This window comes from Pelobates fuscus, chromosome 12 (genome assembly GCF_036172605.1).
Source record: "Pelobates fuscus isolate aPelFus1 chromosome 12, aPelFus1.pri, whole genome shotgun sequence".
Lineage (NCBI taxonomy): Eukaryota > Metazoa > Chordata > Amphibia > Anura > Pelobatidae > Pelobates > Pelobates fuscus.
The window spans coordinates 30,401,236-30,424,966 of record NC_086328.1 but is presented as its reverse complement, the minus strand read 5'-3'; the positions used below and the strand labels follow the sequence as shown (position 1 = coordinate 30,424,966).

The following is a 23,731-nucleotide window of genomic DNA, read 5'->3' as shown; positions in this document are numbered from 1 at the left end:
GAAGGTGGGCATCAGGGAAAATTCAGAGTGCAAACATCTGAAAGGCCAACACTTCCATCATTGTTGGATATGGACACTATAGTCCCCAAAACAACTTTAGCTTAAGGAGCAGTTAGGTGTATAGATAATTCCTCTGCAGTCTTACTGCTCAATTCTCTGCAATTTGAGTTAAATCAACTTTTTGTTCTACGTTTATGCAGCCCTAGCCACATCTCCCCTGGCTGTGACTCGCACGGCCTGCATGAAATAAGAGGGTCACATTGTCAATCATATGTTTAACTTGCTTTAGAAGTTTTTATCTCCTGCTCTGTTAATTGAACTTTAATCAGACACAGGAGGCTCCTGCAGACTCTAAAAAGCGATTAACAGAGCAGGAGATGTAAAATGATAAATTAAACGGAATGTGCAATAAAGGAAGTTTAAACATTAGATCTCTATTTGCAGGAAGTGTGACTAGGGCTGCATAAACAAAGTGATTTGACTCCCTTAAAAGGAAGATAATTGAGCAGTGAGACTAGAGGGGCATGACCTATATACCAAAACTGCTTCATTAAGCTAAAGTTGTTTTGGTGACTGGTGTCCTTTTAACAATGTGAATTACCTGTAGCATGCCTTTGCCATGCAAAGGTGTAAACTATCTTGATGAATAAATGTATCCTTGTTAAGACAATCTGGACTAAAATTGTGTTCAGTTCTAGAATAATCAAGATGAAATTCTATTAAGAAAAAAAAAGTTTCTATTAAAAATCAGGTGATTAATTATTACACTGTGCAAGTTAAGGGGAATAATTTTAGCTTTTTGGTCCCTGAATTCAAGCTATTCCCTCCTGATAATATCTGCACCTGTTTTAAATACTTTAAAATGGATTAACTGATTCGGCTATTTGATTTTTAGTGAGATCAAATTCGGTGGCAGCATTTATCGCTATTCTTGCTCATCGTCTCTGCGATTTGTTTGTACTGCATCGCTTCTATATGCAAGCGCCATTGAAAAAGGAGAACACGGCACTCCAAACTGTGGAGAGACTGAATTCAGGCCCTCTTTTTAGAGTGTGGAAACAGAGCAACTGAATTAGAGGGCTGCCAATAGGTGGCACTGTGGAGTTTTAAACAAGCAATATATTTCCTTTTTGTTTCCCTTGAAACCTTGTACATTAAAGCATCAACGCAAATATATAAAATGCGATCAAGTTTAGCTGAGTTTAAAAAAAAAAAAAAAAAAAAAAGCAGAGAGAAGGTCCTGTCAAGAATTTTTATTTTGCCAATAATTATATAGAATATACATTTTGTACCTCTGAGAATAGACGCTTGCTGTATTTTTCCTCAAAATAAATGATGGACTTTTCGTAAGAGCCAAATAACCCTATGCAATGTGACTTAGCAATGAATATTAAGCAAAACAATTGTTACCACAGTGCTTTAAATTGAATTAATATAAATCATGGCCTGTCACGTGCGCCAGGCCTCTATATAATCAATAGATCCCAGTGCAGTGACATTATTTATTAGCAAAAGAGACAGTACATTGTAATTGTCGATGATGTCTGGCATCAGATTGGTTAATGGCATTAGGGATGATCCTCTGGAATAATTGGACAGCCACTTTATCTGCAATAATCAGTAGCCAGCTCTCCAGCCAAGGAGAAACTACAAGCCCCATAATGCTTCATGTTCATGCTAAAAGGCGGAAAATTGTGAATGTTGCCAGCACGGGAGATGTAACAGCGAAAAAGCTATAGATGACTGTCATACAATAACTGATTTAGAGAATATCTGGATATATTTTGATTTGGTCAAAACATGCCCCTTTGTGAATATTAAATTGTTAGCTCTTCTGGTTACCTCTTAGGGGCATGCAAATGTACTACTCAAAAGCACTTTAACAAATCTAGTATTGTAGTGTACACAGACACTATAAACATAATTTACTTACCCCTGTTTCTTTCACCCCTCCCCCCCCCCAAAAAAAAATAAAATAAACAAAAACATAATTTAAAACATACATCTTGTTGATTTCATTAAATTTGTATTAGGTGTAATTGCTTAAATCATAAAGCAGTTATAAACCTCACATGTAGTGAGGTTTGAAACAAATAAGAGGGGGGACAAAACATTTTTTTGGGATGGGGGACTCAAAGTGTCTGGTACACATCCTTAAGACGACTGCATTAGAAAAAAAGTTTATTTAAAAAAATTAATAAAAATAAATATAGCATAACCCTAGCAATCCAATCTTGTAAGGAGTAACTGGTGCCTCTGTAAATGCCTGGGACTTGCCTCTCTCTGCTTGTCACAATCAAGTACAAAATAGTTAACTTAAATGTGAAAGTGCAAAGGGCAGGGAGTCCCAGCCTGCAGTGATCAAATTACACTGTCTAACTGTACAGAGAGGTCGTCAGGAGTCCAGGATCCATTGCACCTCCTAGACTGGATTAACCTTGCTATCGGTTAGTCTATGGGTAACCAAGAGGGAGCAACCCTGGGCCAAAGTTCTGCTAAGTGGAGCAATTAGCAGGGGGCATTGCATTGGTTTCCATGGTGACTGCATCACTTTTAGAACTTTATCCCAGAATTATTCTACATAAACAACACTCCTACAAAAAAAAAAAACCTTCACCGTACTGCAAATGGACTGGAAACGTTCCAGGTGGCTTTGCAAACACCTGTACATAATGTATAGATGGGACAGCATGCTGCGTGTATATATATATTACACATGGTTTACATCCAGAAATTCCAAATACTGAATAATCTGCTCGAAGTCAGGCCTTTATGGATACATATGGATAACAAGTAAATAATAACTAAATACACTCACTGCAACAGTAAGGAGACATGGCATAAACGGATATTACAAAATAAATAAATAATGTATACATACATACACACACACACTGTATAAATGTGTGTGTGTGTGTATAATCCAGATGTTTAAATGAACAAAACACCAAATATTCCAAATTATACATAAAATAAAAGTTCTTCTTTCTTTTTTTTTTTCTATATCCCATTCATATAAAAAAAAATATAATAAAAATCCCATATCCCAATATTACTCGTTAACATGCTATAACATGCCGTGCAAGTTGACCTGAAGCATTTAAAGACGCAGGCGCTTTGCAGTGTAGCCATCTGTGCAGCGTGAAGTCACTGTACAGTAAAGTGAATCCCAGCAATCCGTAAGGTCTCCAAACCGACCCGAACAACCGCTCGAGCTATATCGTGGCGATTAATGAGAGTATCTTGTCTGAAGAGCTTGCAGTCTTCCGCCTGACGCGTCCGGAGCGGACCCTTGATGGAGTCTGCTCCAATAATGAGGCACATTCTAGCACACGAGACACAAAGTGCAGGGTGAACAACCCTAGGCTGGGACTGGGTGCAAGTCCTGCCGGTGATGAAGGGGTTAAACGGTGCCTGTTAACCCACCTGGTGCCAGGACCCTCTCCACACACAGGAAGCATTGTAATGCACTGAGACGGTGTTATTAACACTTCTGCTGCCAAATCCTGGTGTACAACTCTTGCTGGACTTTGTAAAAATAAAACCAAAGTAAAGAGAACCATGCAATATTCTATTTGGACCCCACAGATCAGTTAACACCCCTTACCCCAAAATGCCATGCCGAGTCCTTTGGGGAACTTTAGCATTAACCCCTGTGCTCCCAGATCAGTTTTAGCCCTCTATTTCCCTGTACAAGCAAAGCATGCAATAGGTACCCTACACATGCACTCCAATCGTACAATCCCCCAGCACCCCCCACCATCACCACCACCCATCCCAGCCCTCTCCTCCTGCCTTGTCCTTCAGGGTACCACCAGGATACAAGGAGTTAACCACCTTAGTTCCCAGCTGACAGTCAGCTGATCGCCCGGTGATTGACAGCTCTCTCAGCAAGCCCCCACTACCCTCCTCCCTTAAAGTTTATATACTATTATGCTAATGAGGCCTGGGATGCGGGCTCCCATTGGTCGGCTGTCCCCAGTCCATTTGCCATTTGGAACGTGACGTCAAAGGGGCTATAAAACTCAGCCTGGCTTTTAAAGGGCTCTGCTGAATGATCCTTTAAAAATCCTATCTGCCTGGCAGTGGGTGCTTGTCTCTCTCTCTCTCTCTCCCCCTGTACAGCCAATATCATCATCATCATTATTATCATTTTTGGATGGTAAAGGGGGTGGGGTGGGGAGAGCCAAGAGTGAAAGGAAAGGAGACTCTGCATTACCTCCTGCAAACTTCAGCCCAGCCTGAGAATGAAGTGTTAAAGCATCAAAAGTCTTTCAGACGACTTCTTCTTCATAGAACGCTCAGAAACCCAGAATTCTAAGAAAGAATCCAGACTTTTTTCCTCCCTCCCATGCAGGATTTGCTGCAAGAAACCATGCCATTGCCCTAGGGAAGGGCTGGACCTGTTCATTATTTTTATTTATTTTTTCCCATTCATTATTTTTAAAATTTTGGACAATTTTTTTTTTTCAAATTAAACATCAGCCAAAGTGGCTCACCCAGACCCAGTGCCAGGTCAGAGCAGCCTGGTGCCCCCTCTGCCACCCCTGTGGAGGGCTGTGAGCAGCAGAAGGATGGCCTCCGAGCTGGCCATGAGCAGCTCCGACCTGCCCACCAGTCCCCTGGCCATGGAATATGTTAATGACTTCGATCTGATGAAGTTTGAGGTGAAGAAGGAGCCGGTGGAGACCGACCGCATCATCAGCCAGTGCGGCCGCCTGATCGCCGGGGGGTCTCTCTCCTCCACCCCGATGAGCACGCCCTGCAGCTCGGTTCCCCCGTCCCCCAGCTTCTCGGCTCCCAGCCCGGGCTCCGGCAGCGACCAGAAGAGCCACCTGGAAGACTACTACTGGATGACCGCCTATCCCCAGCAGATCAACCCGGAGGCGCTGGGCTTCAGCCCGGAGGACGCGGTGGAGGCTCTGATCAGCAGTAACCCCCAGCAGCAGCCGCCCCACCACCCGCACCAGCAGCCGCAGCAGCTCCAGGGCTATGAGGGCTTCAGGGGCCAGCAGTACTCCTCGTCCGGGGGGGCCATCCCTGGAGAAGACATGGGGTCCCAGGCAGCCGCAGTGGTGTCTGCGGTGATCGCAGCGGCGGCAGCCCAGAGCGGGGCGCCCCACCACCACCACCATAACCACCACCACCCCGGGCACCCTGGAGGAGTGCAGTCCGCGGGAGGGGGTGGTGGAGGTGGTGGCAGCTCTCCGTCCTCCTCGGTGGTCGGGGGTCTCCAGCACCACCACCACCATCACCACCACCACCTGCACTTTGATGACCGGTTCTCGGACGAGCAGCTGGTGACCATGTCGGTGAGGGAGCTGAACCGGCAGCTGCGGGGGGTCAGCAAGGAGGAGGTGATCCGGCTCAAGCAGAAGAGGAGGACCCTGAAGAACCGGGGCTATGCCCAGTCCTGCCGCTTCAAGAGGGTCCAGCAGAGGCACGTCCTGGAGTCCGAGAAGAACCAGCTGCTGCAGCAGGTGGAGCACCTCAAGCAGGAGATATCCAGGCTGCTCCGGGAGAGGGACGCCTACAAGGAGAAGTACGAGAAGCTGCTGGGATCCGGCTTCCGAGAAAACGGCTCCTCCAACAGCGACAACCCCTCCTCCTCCCCGGAGTATTTCATGTGAGTGTCTCACCCTGAGCTGGGTGGGTGGGGGGCACTCTGTGTGTGTGAGTGCATGGCACCTGTCCCCCATGTCCTTCTCACTCCATGGCCCATTCATAACAACGAGAAGAATTTCAAACATTATTTCACAAACTCAACTTTCCTTCCCTTGTCTTCATTGTCCTCCCTTTCCCAATATGGTCCCCTTATCTTGTCTATACTTTACTTTCCCTGTCTTTTCCTCTTCCCCTTCTTTTCCTCTTCCTTTCCATTTCCCTATTTTAAACGCTGCTTACACTGACACATTGACCTTTCCAAACTGACCTTCGGGTTAGAGCTTAGCTATTAATAATAATAATAAAAATAATAATAATAATAATATTGGTTATTATTTATACAGCGCCAGCTTATTCCGCAGCGCTTTACAATAAGAGGGGGATTTACCAAATGAGACAATAACAAAATGTTACAGGAACAATAGGTAGTTAGACCTTATTGCATCCACCTGTCCATTAGGGGTGCAGTAAGTGCCATGATGGTGGACAGCAATGTACTTTGTATCACTTGCTGTACAAAGTGAAAGTCCCAGTTTAATGCAGCGAAGTCAGTATCCCTGTCAGCCCCAATGATGCTCCTCTGTCCTCTCCTATTTAACAGGATGAAAACTTTTGCCCAGTCTTTACCTAACAAGCTCGCCCCTCCATTTCTAGTTAGTTGGCAAATCTTTTCTTTTGTCTATAGCTGTGAAACACACTGTGACAGTGACTGCGAATGCATAGCTACCTCCTTCTAGTGTCACCTCTGTACCTTCTAATAGGTTGGGGTCAAACAAGTGAGAACCTCTTCTCACATACTTTTAGATTAGGGAACAAAATCCTTGCAGAACTCAATTCTACTACCTATTAAAATGTCTTGCTGTTCTATGCTTTATTCGTGGCATAGACAAAATCTACTGTATAAGAGAACATTAGAACATTATTTGTGATCCTGCTGTCATTTAGCACCTCCCCCCACCCCCCTTCCCTACTTACATATGGTTTCAAAATGTCACTTTCCTTGTGAAAAGCAAACCAAACTTTTATAATTCTGCCCCAAACCATTGCTTGTTAACACCACCATTATTTTACCTCTTCTAACGTGTTCTGCTTTGTATGTTTTGTGTAGTATTAACCCCTTTCCCTCTCTATGCTGTATGTATGGGTTCTTGTGCATTCCTTTCTTCTTAATTTTCTGACTCCTGAGGTTTCATATTTTTATTGAGGGTGGGGGATAATGTATGTATGTATGTAGAGAATTAGGGGGGTGTCTTTTTTGCATATCAACAGCCCTCAGTAAGTTTCGGGGGTGTTTGTAGTTACCTACAAACCTGATTGTATTGTAAACTAGCAGAATTTGGGGGAGTTTGCATAAAAAAACATCTTTCCTTCATCGATCTCCTCTCGCCATCATTGTTCTTGGGCTTGTCTTGCATTAAATCTATATTCCCAGTTAGCACTCATATGAAGATTGCTCTTTGAGATATGCCATCCACTTTATATTTATTTTTGTTTTGTTTTGTTTTTAAGGTCATGAGTTTTTTGAGCTTGCTGTGTCAAAAAGAGCGAAAAAAAGAGAGAATTTTTGCCATCCCGAGTTCTTCATATGAGCTTGCAATAAAAAAAAAATGTGAATTTTTAGACTATCTCGCTGAATTCATCATTTTTGAGAGTTGCTGTCCTAAAATTGAGGAGACGTAGAGCAACCTGCCAAAGTAAATCGAGCATCAAACTTCAAAGTTTCATGTGACGCTTTGGCCCAAATGAATGAGACTGGCCTGCCATTAAAATCCCATCTTCATCTCATATGCATTATGCTTGCTATTTGTGTCTTGGCAACAACGAACTGTATCTGTCAAAAGACTTTATGGAAAAGAGACTATATTATTAAGATAGCCTGCATGCTGGACATGTAAGGTATAATTATTATTTTTTTTATTTTATTTTTTTCCTTTTTCATGTTTTGCTTGGAAATGGACTTCTGAAGATTAATGGCATGATATTCATATATATTTTTTCTTTTATGTTTTTTTTTTATTATTCTATTTTATTTTATTTTCAATGCCTCACCACTTTTTTGAGTTGAAAACAAAAAAGTGGAACCTTGATCCTCCCCAAAATGTAAAGATTGCATCTGCTAGAGGGAAAACAAATACCCCATACCCCTAAAAAAAAAAAAAAAAAAAACAACAACAGATTTTTGAAATATGCAAAACTTCAGACTTCAGTAAACTAAAAAATATGAAAAAATGCACTGAGGGTATCTGCTCCAAAAGTTGGCAGAAATTGACTTTTTTTGTTATACAATGTGGCAAACACAAACAAACAAACAAACAAACAAAAAAAGTACGTTGAAATACGTCTCTTTTAAATGTTTCTTGTATTGGGACTAAAATATGCTGTGAGCTGTGATGCAGTCTATAAGAAATTGTTTATTTTTAAAACAAATATTCTCCCTTTTGCGTTTGGTCGCTGTCAAATGTGGAATGCTCTGGGTTTGTAGTTTAATTTAATTCATGTCTCTTTTTTTATTATTATAAATCTGTTGGCCCAGTTATAAATGTATGCTACAGATAAAGGAATGTTCTAGATAAATTGGAACAAGTTAGGTCTGTTTTAGATGTAGAATATTTTAATAACTGATGCACTAAATTGTTTACTGTTGTGATGTTTGAAGGGGGTTGCAAATTTCAAGGGGACTGGATTTTTTTTTTTTTTTTTTTTTTTTTTTTAAAGGGTAGATTGCAAATAGAAGTTGGGTATGTGTAAAATCTTATACTTCACCACTGACTGTATTTGAAAAACCAAAGTATTAACGGGGAAGTGGTGCCTCTATATCTAAGGGGTATTTTACATTCAAAAATGTTTTGTTTTTTTTGTTGTTTTTTTGTTTTTTTCTTGAAATTGAAGTATTTGGGACTGAATTGCACTAAGATATAACCTGCAAGCATATAACAGAATGCAAAACTGTTTAGAACGCTAATACAAAATTTATGCAGTTATAAACAAACAAAATTTTAAAAAAAAATGTATGGCATTACTGGACAGTTTAAAAAAAAATGCAGTTTTTTTTTTATTTTAATTTTTTTTAACAGATTTATTGTGGTTCAGAACTGGATTTTCTGTAATGTCACAAATTCTACAATCTTAAAGGCAATAACCAGGAAATATAAACTTTTATCAGGGACTGATATCATGTCATTTACAAATGGATCGTAAACTTACCGTAATAATTATTTTAGATTCATGTCTGTTTTTTTTGTTTTTTTTCTTAAAAAAATTGTTTCTCTCCATATTTTGCTGTGCAAAATTGTTTTATATTTTGAGTTACTAACGAAAAGTGTGATAGGTGTTTGTTTATATATATATATATATATATATATATATATATATTTTTTTTTTTTTTTTTTTTCTGTGCTTCGTTCCATTTCACTTCTATGGTTATATCTACAGAAAAAATAATCTACAATAATAAACTGCAGTTTTTGATTCTGTATAAAAACATGTGTGGCGTATGTTGATGGCGATTTTATTGTCTGCGCTGATTGATTTGTGGGAGGTGTGTGGGGGGGGGGGGGGGTAGTAGGAACAAACCTGTAGAATTAGAAAGTGTTTTCTACTAGCGATTTAATTTTGAGATTTGGTATTGTATAGGAGATATGTATTACTTTTTAAAGCATCCAGTTTATTTATTTACGTATGCATTTTTTGCTCCCATACTCATTCTGTGGAGCCCTTCTATAGTGGGGTCGGTATTTTCATTTGGTATATTTAAACAGACCTAATGAACCAAATTTATTTTCCTTTGGGACAAGGTCTTCCTAATTAAGTTTACACCAACTGTTAAAATGTACACATCTTTACATCTTTCTGCTTAATGAGGTCCAGAAATGATCAACTCTAACAGAACACCTCTAACAAACAGGTGTGTAATGTAGCGAGGAACGTGTCAGGGATGTGGACAGACACTTCTGCTGGTGACAGTTCAATCTGTGACTTTTAGTTTCTATGGAATCCTTATAATTGAGACTATAATTGCTGTTATGATTACAAATCAATCGATTGACATAAAGAATCTTTTTGCCGGTTTTACCCTTCGCTCTGCAAAGATAATCGCCCTTTATCCTGTTTTGTATCTTTTCATATATATATATCTACCCTTATATATAATTTTATTCTACAGGATAGCAGTCACTGGAAAACTACAAATTAGCCCCCAGAAAGATGAGAAGATAGATTTAAAAAAAAAATCAATTCTTGTCTGTAGAAGATGGTTCTGTAGATTGAAGGGAAAAGGTGTCTTTATGGCTGAGGAAGTTAGTGGTTTTAAATGTGTGTTTTTATATTCATTTCGTGGAACATTTTTGAGCGCCAATCAGTAGTAATATTTATCATTATATCACTGCTGTTCAGTAGGAAGGATGGCAGTTTTAGTTGACCAATGATCAAAGTTGGGACCATCAACCTCTGACATTTGACCTCTACCTTTAGACCATTGTTTGAACAAAGGTTGCAAATTTGTATTCCAGATCATTTAAACTGCTAATCTATAGTCCAAGGGTGAGGAGGTCTAATTTAGGAGGGAGCCCATCTGTAATAATATAATAATCACAGCCAATCTGTTATACTATACTTCATACGCATTGAAGCCTTTTCTGTTGTCTGGTGTGCTTGCTTTGCAGGTAAGACTCCTTCCAGTGAGGAAGGGGTTAATTTGTATACACAAATCTTATCATCTCTCCAATACAAACTTTAAAGTACAGGGATAATAGTACAGTCAGACTGTGGAAGCCAGGAAATCTGTCAGTGACTGCTCATACCAGCCTTAGATACAGCTTAATTAAAACACTCTCTTTCCTGCCTTCTACCTTACACCATAACTGTCATGTAACCATTCTAGAGAGGAGGGGGGGGGAGATATAAAATATAGCGTAAACATCTGCCTTCTAACATGGGTTTCATATACTATAATCTGCCCAGTATTGAGACATTCATAATGCAAAATATAATGATTTTTCAATATTTCAATCCTGCCTCGGGAGTTGTTTATGTTTTTAATTTGTATTTTTTATTATAGTTTTTTTTTTTTTTTAAATATTGTTTCTCTCTTTTGTCAAATAGAAGGGATCTCATTACTCTGCCAGATGTAGGCACATTTTGTCTTAAGGTTTTGAAATGTAAAGTGTGTGTGTGTGTGTGTGTGTGTGTAAAACACACACAGATAGATATGTATATGTGAGAGAGACAGATCATTTCGCTTTATAGATGTCTTGCTCAATTCATATCCAATAACCATGCTATAGAATTGAAACTGAGTAATTTGAATATTCTATTTGGGGTTCCATTATGCAAGTACTGCAGGTTCCATCGCAGAGCCATGCGACCCGACGTAACATTAAATAACCTCTAAATGAGTTTGCGAAGGGTCTGAAGGAAAACGTGTTAATCTGCAAAAATAATTAGCTGAGAAATTCTGATCTTTAACCCTTTGAGTGACTGGAGGAAGGTCCAGCTTGGCCTGTCTCTCCCCATCTAAAAGATTTAGTTGAAGAAAAGTCAAAGCGACTTTGTGTCGGTCTTCCTGGTATTTTTGTTTGGCGGGTTTGTTGTTTTTGTTTTGTGGATGCTTATGAATAATTTTTTGAATGTAAGATGTCTTACATTTCATAGTAATTATTATCATTAATGCGTCCTATTCATTGATCTGACTTTTAATATGGTAACAGTCATGCTAATGCATAGCCGTAACGTGTCCCACATTACCTGAGGTTTGTAAGACGAGCAAAGTCCAATTTGATCACAGCTTTTTCAAAGACTTTTTTAATATGGTAATAAGGATGCATAATCTTTATCCAGACCTAATCTGCGAATGCATCTCAAAGTCAGGTAGGCCTCACTTCCTAAAAGGTAGCCTAATCTTTTAGCAATCATTTTTCCAATTATCACAAACTATATTGTCTCTGTGACACTTTTTTATTTTTTTTATTTTTTGTTTTATGTCATAGGTCAAATCTTAGTAATGATGAAGAAAGCAGCAAAGAGGTTCTGTAACTGCACAGACCATACCTGCATGCAAAACTGTTACGGCAGTATGAATGTACTCGTTAATCAACTTTTTAAGCATTAGATGATTTTTATACATATTTTTTTTAAAAAATTTAAAACCATATATAAGGCCCAGAACGAAGTGTGTTGGCTTCAAAATTTGCAAAAAAAAGGAAATTAATGAAAAATACAGATATATTCACTGAATACGGTCCTACACTAATGAATTGCACTAGAGGAAAAGTCATTTCATTGGCTTTATACGTGAAAGCAATTCCAGACATTCCAACAGAACTGCTGCTGCTTACCACAAAAACTGTCTGCAGTGTAGATGGTCATAGATATAGGATCATTCATGATGCTTGAGAAATATATCCTTGAACAGAAATACAGTATCAGATGCAGTTTATACTTCCTGGACTGAACTGGTAAATTATGTATAGGGTACATTAGAATCATCTTTTCAAATGCCACAGATTGCTATCCTCTAAACACGGTGATCTGGAAGGAAATACATTTTTTGTTTGTTTGTTTTGTTTTTTAAATCAACCTTAAAGCTGTTAATTTTAACTCCGTGTAAGCAACACCTGTTTAGAAAACTGGAGTTCAGCCAGAGTTGTCAGGAAAATATATATCTATATATTTTTTTTTTTTTTTTTTACAGGGTGGGGGGAGAATTGCTGGTGAAGAATGAATGAGAAAGAGAAGTAGAATTAGACATTTTTTTTAACATCGTGCAGCTGCTCTGAAGTATTTTTATTTATTTCATTTTTTTTTTTCACGGAAAAAATAGTTTAGCATTTTTATTTCATTTTTTTTTCTATTCTTGCTCAACCCTGGAGAACGTATTTTTTTAATTTTTTTTTTAACTATTTCATCCCAGCCAATCCGATAGTTTGCCAAGTGGGATATTTATTGGCGCTTTTATAAATACTGTAATAATTCACTTTTCAGTTGTTTACTCTTAGATGTATTACGAAGAAAATATTTTTTTATCGGCAGCAAGACAATAATTAGAGTGAGTGAAAAGGACCAGTAAGTCTCCTGGAAAATATATTGATTGATTGCATTGATTGATACGTGAGACCAGTGGATCAATTGAATCTAAATAAAGCAATATTATTATTATTATTATTATTATTTTTTTTCCTGGCGATGGAATAATGTATCCTAGCGTGAAATATACTACTTTATTTATTTTTGCGAGTTGTTCATAGCATTAGAAATACACTCATTTGCATTATTTTTATTGCCATAGTTTAATTTGTAAGGCCATTGTTGTTTAATAGCTGTAATTATTTTTTAACCATTAAATATTTCAAAATGCAGTGGACTGGAGGATAGATTTTGCTTTTCATCATTTAAATTGTGTGTAGTGGATCAGAGGGAACTCCACCTTAAAGATATCTGGTCAATGACATATTGGTGGCACTGTCTGTTTTATTGTACAGTCTGTCTCGGCTAAGCCTGTTGTAGAATGCATGACTGGTTAAGAGGAACAGGGAAAAATAGTTTCATAAGCAAATGGGGACTACTTGTTGTTGCATCATCCAGTGTCGGTGTCGGCTTACTTCTGCACTGCAGACCCTTACAAACTACATATCCCATGATGCTCAGTCAGCCCAACATCATATTTAAAAAAAAAAATCTTTATTGTGCAAAATGTTTCCAGCCAACCCAGAGATTTTTGTTTTATTTCAGCCACAACCCGTAATTGAAAGAATATTTACTGACTTGCTCTGGGTACTTTTATTTTTTATTTTATTTTTTTATTTTATTTAATTGAACTAAAAAGTTTTATGACGGTTCAAAAACGTATCTACATATAATACTATATATATATATATATATATATATATATAAAATCACATATATATCACTTGATGTCTGCAACAGATCAAAGAGTCTTAAATGTCTTCATCACTGGAAAGACTAATTGTTCTTGTTATGTGTGAGCAACTATTTTGTGGTAAACACAAGATCACAATTAGGGTGTCTATAATAGAATCACTTTCTAGGCTCCTCGCAAAATTGAAAGTATCCCCCCCCCCCCCCCCCAACTCATATTTAAAGATGTTGAGGTGTGCAGAGAAAATATTTATGTAAATGTGCAACAGTTGGCATTTCTTGGGGGGGGGGGGGGGGTTTATATTTGTATATATATTTTGTGAATTTTCACTGCACCATATTTTAGCTAAATGTCAACTAAATGCGTGTGTCACATAAGCATACATAATTGTTGTTGGAATTGTTTTGCTCTGATTCGCAGATTTATACATATAATTATATAAGCCTAAGCCCCCAAATTAGCCCTATCCATAAAAAACAGATTTAACTTTTTTTTTATTTTTTATTTTTTATACTTTTCCGATTTAATCTCTAGCTCGAACAGTGGGCAGTGCGAGAGTTAATTATTCTTAGAGAAGAAAAAGAAAAACTAAACAGAAATTGCAAACCAATACTCTTTCATAAACTATTAAAAAAAAAAAAAAATATATATCTACATGGGTCATACAAAATGTATATCATTTTTAGTTTTCGCTTGCATCTTCAAATATCCCCCACAAAAACAAACTATTGCAATAGGTAGCTAGGATTTTACAAATGTGTTAATCTGTTTATTTTGTAGCAAATCACTGACGATGTATCGGTTATAGTCTGCTGTGTTGAGTTAATTTCACGCAGTCTTCTGCGAGGAGTTTAAAGGAGAAAAAATTTTTGATTCTTATTTTATCATTTCCCCCACCCCCCTTTCTTTATTTAACACAGTCATTGCATTTTAACCCTAGGAATTGGAGGAGAATGTGTTTTAATTCTGACAGTGAGATTGCCATGCACAGACCAGGGACTGCATAGGAGATAAGCTAATTTTAATCAGCACATCACATTTCCTGTGTAGCTGTGGCTGCAGGTTTGTGTAACCCTCTCCGATTTCCCCTGCAGGTACTGCTGCTAGTGCCAGCGAGGGAGAAGGCTTCTGGGTAAATTTGCTCTTCTTGCTAAGGTAGCAAGTCGAGGTATTAAGGAGGGCAATATCTGTTGTTGGGACAGGGAGGTGGCAACGTGATTTACAGCGCGCTCAACGCAGGCGGAATTTAACGCATAATGAGATTTTCATCAGGTTTAAAAGGTGTTTTCCTATTTAAAAATTCAACGTGCTTTCCGTAGATTATATCCCCTCTGTCAGACTGGCAGTTTTAGTAGGCCCGGCAAGGTCATTCTGTCACACACTAAAGAGCACATATGTTTCTTGATAATTACTCATCTCGAGACTTTCACTTTATGATTTTAGAAAGATGTCTTCTTGTATTTTTATTTTTTTTATATATATTTTTTTTAACCCTCTGAGCTGCCAGGGTGGATTTTTTTTTTTTGTGTGTTCATTTTCTCTTCAGCTGTAAAGGATGTTGGGATTGGGATCAAAAGGCTATTATTTCTCATTCAGTCTATATAATCGTTTAATCTCCCTCTCCGTTTATTATGTTTGGGTCTTTATGGCCTGTTTAGTGAAAATTAATACACTAACAAAGTGAAACTTCTTCTGATGATCACTCTGACACATACACACAAGTATCTCTAGGTATTTGTGTGTGTGTGTGTGTGTGTGTGTGTGTGTATATATATATATATATAGTCAATATAACGTTAAACCAAAAATCTGCACACCAGTCAACCCAAAAGACTTGCTCTAACCACAGAAATCACAAATGTAGACATAGATGTGTATGTATATGTGTAGATGTGTGTGTATGTGTGTGTGTGTGTATTTGCATATGTCTTTTAACTCCTCATAAATGGTTTCTTTTTAGTTACAAAATACAAATCTCTAATACTAAACTACCATATTTTATTGTGTTTGTGTTTGTGTGGATGTATGTATGTGTGTGTGTGTGGATGTATGTATGTGTGTGTATATATATAGTGATCATGTATATAGATTGGCAGGAAGTTATGAAGTTGGTAATCGCTGTAGAATAATTAAGGTACTGTGAAACTGAATGACCCAGTTCTACTTTTATTTACAAGATTTGACACTTTTTTTTTAATTTTTTTTTTTTCCTGCGCGTTCTGAGTGGGGGAGTTCAGTCTATTTTTTTTTTTTTTGCAGAGCTTGTTTAAAGATCAGCACAGTTTGTTCCTGTACTAAGTCTCAAAATATTAACGCACAACTTTATTGTTGCAATATCGGGTCCCAACATTCTTCAATTGATACCTTTTGTCTAGGTGTGGGCAATGAATACTTTCTCATTGTTGACCTTGCTTCACCGATTTTGCAGAAAACCCTGCATCGTTCGTGTAATGAGTCTTTGTATGTGTGTGTGTGTGTGTGTGTGTAATAGGGGGCAGCCCAGTCCAGTTGCTTCTATTTCACGTCTCGTACAACGAAAATAATTGTGAAAAAAAATTTTTTCAAGGAGAATTTTTAATTCTTAAATGTTGAAGAGCAAAGCACCATTTGGGTTGGCAAAGTCTCATGAATTCCGTGTAGGCCACAAAGAAACCAGCTATAGAATGAGTAACACCTGATCTCTGTGAGTTCACAAGTCCCAGATAACATCTCGTAGCATTTAACATTTTATATGATGAGCTAAAGCTCTCTTTAATATGTTATCAGTGAACCAATACTAAGGACTCCTAGTGAGATTTGAGAGCCAAATTGTGACATAACGAGAGGTCACTGATAGGGCAAGATTCCTTTGGGGTGCGTGGGAATTGTCTTACCGACACACCAACATTTTATACCTGTGCAGGTTTTCTGATACTGATAAATATAGGAAATTGTAGTGAGTTTTGCCTCTGCAGAGCCCTGTGATGCCTACACATTTCTGTAAGTTTTATTGCTGTGGAGCTCTGTTATACACCTACTGCACTTAGAAATGTGTAACACCTGAAAAGGCAAGTGGGTCATAGGTTTGAGCTAAAAAAGGACTGCCCTTCTACTTGGGTTTTTTTTTTTTTTTTTTTTAATCCTCAACTATTTATATCATGACCACTGACGAACGTTAAATCCAACAAAACTGAAATGCATTTTTAAAACCTATGTTTAGTGAGACACCCTTGATCACAAAAAGTAATAAACGTAACATTATTATTGTTTATATAGCACCAACAAATTCCGCAGCGCTGTACATATACTACTGTTGTATTTTAAAAACGTTGTTGCACAAATTAATGACCTGGACAGCAGCCTGCCAACTCTGTAGCTCACATGATTACCTCCTCATATGCTGCTTGCTACCGTCAGTCCTTAACCTAGCATTGGTTTTCGATCCTTCTCCATCTCACAGAGCTGTGCTTAGTTGCAGGTATCCTAATATTTATTGGTTAATTGGTTTACATCATCTGCACAGTTATTTTAGTTTCTAATTCCACTTGCCGGTGATTAGGAGCATTTAGGCACTTCTGTTGCCAGAGAGAAATGTTGACACTGACCGTCTGTAATTTTATGGCCTATTCATAGAATTTTTTTTCGCTTATCTTTAATTTATTTCAGTCTGCCGGCAATGTATCTGCGTCCACAACTGGGGCTCCCCGTATTTAAACCGCTGCTGATGACATCGGCATTATATATTATGACATGTGCGAGACTGCCAGCAGTATCTCGGGGGTTTAAATTTCTGCAGTGTGTTACATAATACAGCTGTGTACGCAGTGACATTTTGCACCAGGCGCCCAATAATGCAGCTTCAGTAATGGGGGGAGAAAAAAAAGTAGGATTCCGGCCTACGGGCTAGTGCGGTGGCTGATTTTATTTTGTTTGGAAATAAGGCTGCAGCGTATTGCGTTTCTGCGGTGTCTCTTCCTGCTAGATACAACTAACAAGTCTCTATATTCCTGCAGAAGGTAACACAATCACAGCCGATAAATAAGGTGCTCTGCAGCAAAAGGAACTAAAAATCCTTTTCGTTGTTACGTTACATTGCCCTGCCGTATAACTGCAACACTATCCCATTTTAATGTTAAAAAAAAAAAAATTCTCCTTTTTTTTTTATTCTCACATTTTCTTGAAGATGTACAGTTGCCTGTTTCTGGTTTCCTGTGCCATACATTGGTGACATTTTTACCTCTGGAGAAGAACTGTGATTCTTATATTTTAAAGAAAAAGGCAGGAAAAACTGTTCTCTGATTCCCCCCCCCCCCCCCCCCATGTAATCTGAACACAGTCTTCTTTTACTGTCTCTCTGCTCACCCAATGTGTTTCAGATCCCTGTGGCTGGAATTGCTTAGTGAAATCTAAGGCAAAGGAGTATGATGACTTGTTAATTAACTGGCTGATATAGAGTAGCCCCAGTAGGGGAATTGTGGGTCTCCGGAGGAGCATTGCAAGGAAATAACATCTTCTTGTGTGTGTAAGCGTGTTTGCATAGGGAAAGTTAGGTAGTCTTCTCTTATTCTGGCTACCTATCTGCTCCATTCCCCCTGAAGGCCTGTAATCTGATTGAGTATACAATAAAGTATCTTAGATCAGACAGCAATGCAGTCTCTGAATCAGGCCGGATGGAGAAAGTATAGTATTTATTTATTTATTTTTGTCTGAGGATATAAAGAGTGAGACATCCTAAAGGGAAAACCAAAGATATTTAAGAAATAAAATTTGGCAGGGTTGGCTCTAAAACGTGCAGCATAGTATTAAAATAGTTTAAGGGCAAAAAAAAAACAAAAAAGTGGGGCTTCTGTTAAAAATCTCATATTTCATTTTTTTTTTTTTTTTTTTTTTTAAACTGAGCTACTTGCTTTAGGGATGGCTAGACTGCATTTCCCATGATGCTCTGCCAGCAGTGTAATTGTCTGAGCATCATGGGAATATGAGTCCGCTAACACTGAAGTTACCACAAGCTTGTTAGCTATTCCTGTATAAGTGGAACCCTAGCTGTGTGCTAGACTAGGAACTAGCTCAGTGTCCTTCAGTATTTCAATTGTTGTGAAAGTTCTAGAACACAGAATTAAAACAGGAAGAGCAGCCATCTTGTGTCGACAGAGCTTCTCATACTAATGTAAATTGGGCGTACCGTAGAGTGTCCCATAAACAAACGCTTTAATGTCTGCGGTCTGCTAATCTAATTTTATTCATAAAATATGCTGTGGTTTGAGGGAGAAGCATTCCTCTTAGATTGAAGACGAGTATTCATGCTTTATTTACTGCAAAGTGGTGTGAATTACCAGAGATCTCTATATCCAAACATTGTATTTCCACACAATATTACTGGGGACTCTGTGCAGCTACGTGGATTGCCAAGAATAAATAAATAAATAAAAATACACAAAATGCTCTCTCCTTGTATGACAACACCGTAACATAAACTGAAAGACTGCAAGTGTATACATTAAAAACATGTTGACAAAGATTTGCATTTGTTAAGTATATATTAGTTATTTGAGGGATAATTTCTTCATACTATCCAAGTCCCCAATATTACTCAATAACTGTTCTTAGATGATCTCTGGCCAATTAAATTCTTCTTGTAGAGTAGTACTGGAATCTTGCTGTGCATGCGTGGCAATTATCTCACAGAGAAGTATTATCCCACTTCTCCTCTATGGGAAGCATTCTCTGCATTCAGCATCATTATGCTCGTTGTGATGATGTTCAACAGAAAGACTTTTAATTACTGAAAATCTTAACTAGGATGTGCCTATAGTGGCTTTCTGATTGACCGCAACTAGGGGCATTCGGACTAAAGGGTAACAATAGCTGTTTCTCACATACGGCAATGCCTATACAGACACTGATCACTTACCGAATTGGTCAGTAAGCTATGGCTCGCACTTAAGAATGGTCGTAAGTGCGAGCTGTCGTAAAACAGCTAGGTCGCTAAATGAAGACCACCTGTATTTGTGACACAAATTGAAAAGGGTCTACGTAACAAAACCACTACATTTACATGTAATATTTTTGATGCTTTGTGTGTCCCTCTATTGTACAGCTCTATGGTCGATAACCTGTAGGCCGCAACTTGCGAATGACTGGACAGTAAAGGGCATTTTGATTACATGTGTTTAGAGATTTAAAAGGTTACTCACTAATGTGTGATTTGTAGCAAATTCAAAGTGAATTTTAAAATTTCTTCCACAATAGCTGACTGAAAAAAATCTCCAAGCCAGCTATGATAATTTGGGCTAAAATTTTAAACTCTTTTATTTTGACATTTTATTGAATAACACTATTGAGCTGTGAAAGGGCTGACTGAAACATGCCATTTGTTTTAGTGGTAAGCAGTCCAAAATGTGATAATAAATTACTCCCCCAAACTGTTTCAGTATGAAGTAACAGAACATCTGGTCAATGTGCTTGATATACGGACCATCTCTAGGTGATGTTTGGGTAAAGATAGAACGTGGCATTTAGATTTTCATGGTTGGAACGTTTCCAGACTAAGCTTCAGGATAAAAGAATATTGTCCTGATTAGTCACTAAAGTGAGGATTGTCAGGAATGAAAAAAGTATGTTTTTTTTCATCTTAAGTAAATTTAAAATTTTAGACTACTACAACCAAAAAGGGAAACATTTGTCAAATTTTTATTTTCACTTTAACCGTTTTGGAGTAAAAGCTGGAATTTACCTAAAAAAAAAAAATCACACAGAATTCTCAAACCGCTTACACTTTTGTCAATAACCCTGTTCGTTTTAGGAGGGTGTCTGCAAGGCTTTGTAACTTGTGTCGTTTAGTGATAAGTTTTTTCTCAAAATGTTTTCATCTGAATATGTCACTACAGACTTCTTAACCATTCTGTAATAAGCTCAGTCCTGGAGCTCTGTACGTCTGTAAGGTTCTAAAAGGTTAATATCTTAATCCTGACAATGTCTCCACTTTCTGATTAGGATAAAAATAAGGTTCATATTCTTATTTCATACCTGCCAACCATCCCTATTTTGGTCCTGAATCTCTCCATTCTAGGAACTCCACGTTATTGGTATGTTTGAGAGTATAATGTATATTGTTTAACTACAAAAGTTGTGTTTAGAAATCTATGTAAATAAGATACATGGTTATTGATCTAAGTTACATTTTAGTTGGATAAAGTATTAGTAAGTCATCTAAAATCTTTCAACACAGCCCACCCTTTTCCTCCATTTGTATGATATTCTACCGGTTCTATCACATCATACTATAACGGACAGCCCTATCTTGCTGTCACTGTAGTTCCTGGATGGAGAGTTGGGAAGATGATGAAAATCAGTGGTGGTTTGTGTGCTGTCAAGTGGACAGATCGAAAGCCTATATTCCACCGGAGTTCAGGTTACTAGCAATATAGGAACAGAGACCTTTAGGTTAAAGTTAAACTTAGCAAGCCATGGGTCTAAATAAGTATCTAACCACATCACATAGTTGTTTGAAGAACCAAGGCCCTTAGCCTGACTGTTCAAAAGCAGATTTTTATTGGATCATGTGTGTGTGTATTTTTTTTTTCTTCTTATAAACAAGGATATTAAAATGCTGTGTATTTCTCCACTACAAAATCCTCCAGTGAAAATTGGATGCCAATTCCCTTTTTCTTTGTAACTCGCCCATTGTATACAGTCCTACTCCTCTATTGTGTCATGCATTTAAGTCCTCATGTATTGCCTCCTCTTTTATTTCAGCTTATCAGGTGATTGCTCCTGCCTTTAAATGCTGTTTGGAAAAAAAAAAAAAAAAAAATCAATAAATACATAGTCTTATTTTCAATTCATTTAGTTCCCATAAGTAGACAGACTGATTCTCGCCTACAAATAGCCTGATCTGAAATACAATTGGCATTATCCACAATGCAAGACACTGAGGAGTGTATTCACTATACCCTTGCAGAGGTTTTAGAATGGAATTTCAAAATTTAGGCCAGAACTGAAAATTTCTCCCAAATCGGCACAACTGACATTTTGTTATTTGGTTTTCAATTTACTATTTTTTTTTTTCATGAATGAACCTCAGTTTGTTTGTGTGTTGTTTTATTTATTTATTTATTTTTTATTTTTTTATTACACATTGGTTATATTTAAAATCTTTTTTTCTTTTCTTTTTTTTTTGTATATTTGCGTATGGAATACATAGTCTATGCAAAATTATCCAATCTGATTACATGATCAAAAAATCCTTTTAGAATAGACATAATTTTATAATACACATATACATTTTAGTAGATTTTCACGTGTGTGTGTCTGTATATACATGCGTGTGTGTATGTATGTGTATATAGTTTGTGCTGAACTGATCCTGATGAAAGCCACAAGAGATGGCTGAAACGTTGATGACTAAGATTATGTTTTAACAAGCTTTGGAATAAAGAAGAAAGTTTTATCAAAGAAACAGACCGTGAGTGCAAGCCTTTTTTCAGTATTTTCTATCTATCTATCTATCTATCTATCTATCTATCCATACACACACACGACAGAAGCACTCTCTCTGTTTTCCAAGTGTATTCAAAAATTACCCTGGAAGATCGAAACGTTGATGTATAGATTGTGATAATTTTTTAATACACTTGGAAAACCGAGAGAGTGTTTCTGGCTGTACTTTTGTATGCTCTGCTGGGAAGCTCCCCGGTATAGTTTCGCTTTTGTATATTGTGTGTGTGTGTATATGTATGTATATAAAATATACCCTCACACACAGGTGTGAAAATTGAATAACATTTTCTTTCCTCCCTCTTGAAACTGAATGCATTAATAACAGGATGAATTCATCCCTGGCATGAAAGTAGAGGTCATATTGAGGAAAATGACACCGAATGTCTAAAAATGTCATCTACTTGAACAGATCTCGGGCACAGGGCCAAGATCAGCATTTAAGGCAGCACTGATCTTGTGCTTCACAAGTAACACTGCAGCACATCTGCAGCTCCAAAATCTCACAGTGGCACCTTAAACAGAGCAAGATATCATTTGTTACACTTCCATATATTTTCTTTCCCTCTCAATAAACAGAGGGGCAGGCTTTTTTAATTTAATGAGCCAAACAAGGCCTGCCATAGTTTTCTAATCAAGAGGATCCTGAAAATGTGAAAGGCCTTTTCACTTCATAGACAAATGCTATAACTATCAGTAAAATTATCCTTCTAACGTTGGACTCTTGTCATTTCTTCAAAGTGCAATAGGACTTTATTAATACTGCCCCAAAGTATCATTTTTTCCAAAGCATCGCTTACAGGAATCATCTGAACCCCCTTACAACAAGGTGCGATTGAGCCTTTTTCCATATTCCCCGCTCCCCCCTCTCTCTCTCTCTTTCTGGGTTTCTGAGTTTCGGGATATGCAAGGTATTTAGATTTTCTCCTTAATAGTGTGAATTATTTATTTAAATTTTTGAGAAATGCGTTGCAAAACTAATATTTTTATATTGAAATGAAGTATTCATCTGTCATTTCCTGGGTTGTATCATTTTAGGGTGTAATTACAAGTACAGTACGCCATTTCAGCACCTCTTTTAAATTCAGATTTTTCTGGAAAAGACAAAATTCTATTCCTAGTATTTAGATACTTTCCTAGTATTCGAGAATACATGAACCCTTATTTCACTGAAGATTGTTTTTCTAAATATCTCTAATATTCAGAACAACTTTCCGACCTGTATTTTAAATTTTTTTTACTGTGTAAATGAATTGAATTTTTTTCTTTTTTTTCTTTTTCTTTTGGATACAACGTCTTTTCTAGATTAAATAGAAGATGCGCCAAATAATTTATTTTGCTAACTGTTCAAAGTCAGCATGTAGGTTTTTCTCGTGTGGAGTGCCCCTATTATTATTATTATTATTATTAATAAATTAAGTGACACAGACTCAAAATAAGACTATTGCAGTGTGTACAAAAAAGTGTGTGTGTATATATATATAGTTACATAGCTGAAAAGAGACTTGCATCCATCAAGTTCAGCCTTCCTCACATGTTTTTGCTGTTGATCCAAAAGAAGGCAAAAATCCCAGTCTAAAGCATATCCAATTTTGCAACAAACTAGGAAAAAAATCCTTCTTGACCCCAAAATACCAGTCAGATGTCTCCTTGGATCAAACAGCTATTACCCCACTAATTAGAAATTATATCCCTGTATGTTATGTTTTTGCAAGTATT

The 23,731-nt window shown here is 37.5% G+C and overlaps 1 protein-coding gene across 4 annotated transcripts in view; it reads left to right on the top strand.

Annotated features, from left to right (window-relative positions):
- The first annotated feature begins 4,063 nt into the window (after positions 1-4,063).
- MAF (MAF bZIP transcription factor) overlaps positions 4,064-23,731 on the top strand; it is a 329,438-nt gene continuing 309,770 nt past the window's right edge. For 2 of the 4 annotated variants that reach the window (XM_063438076.1, XM_063438075.1), the window contains exon 1: positions 4,064-5,626. In XM_063438076.1, coding sequence (XP_063294146.1) covers positions 4,575-5,626 — 1,052 coding nt within the window. In that variant the 5' untranslated portion in view covers positions 4,064-4,574. Of the gene's footprint in view, positions 5,633-7,173; positions 9,003-23,731 lie in introns of those variants that run through there. The other 2 variants (XM_063438077.1, XM_063438078.1) reach the window with 2 other exon arrangements.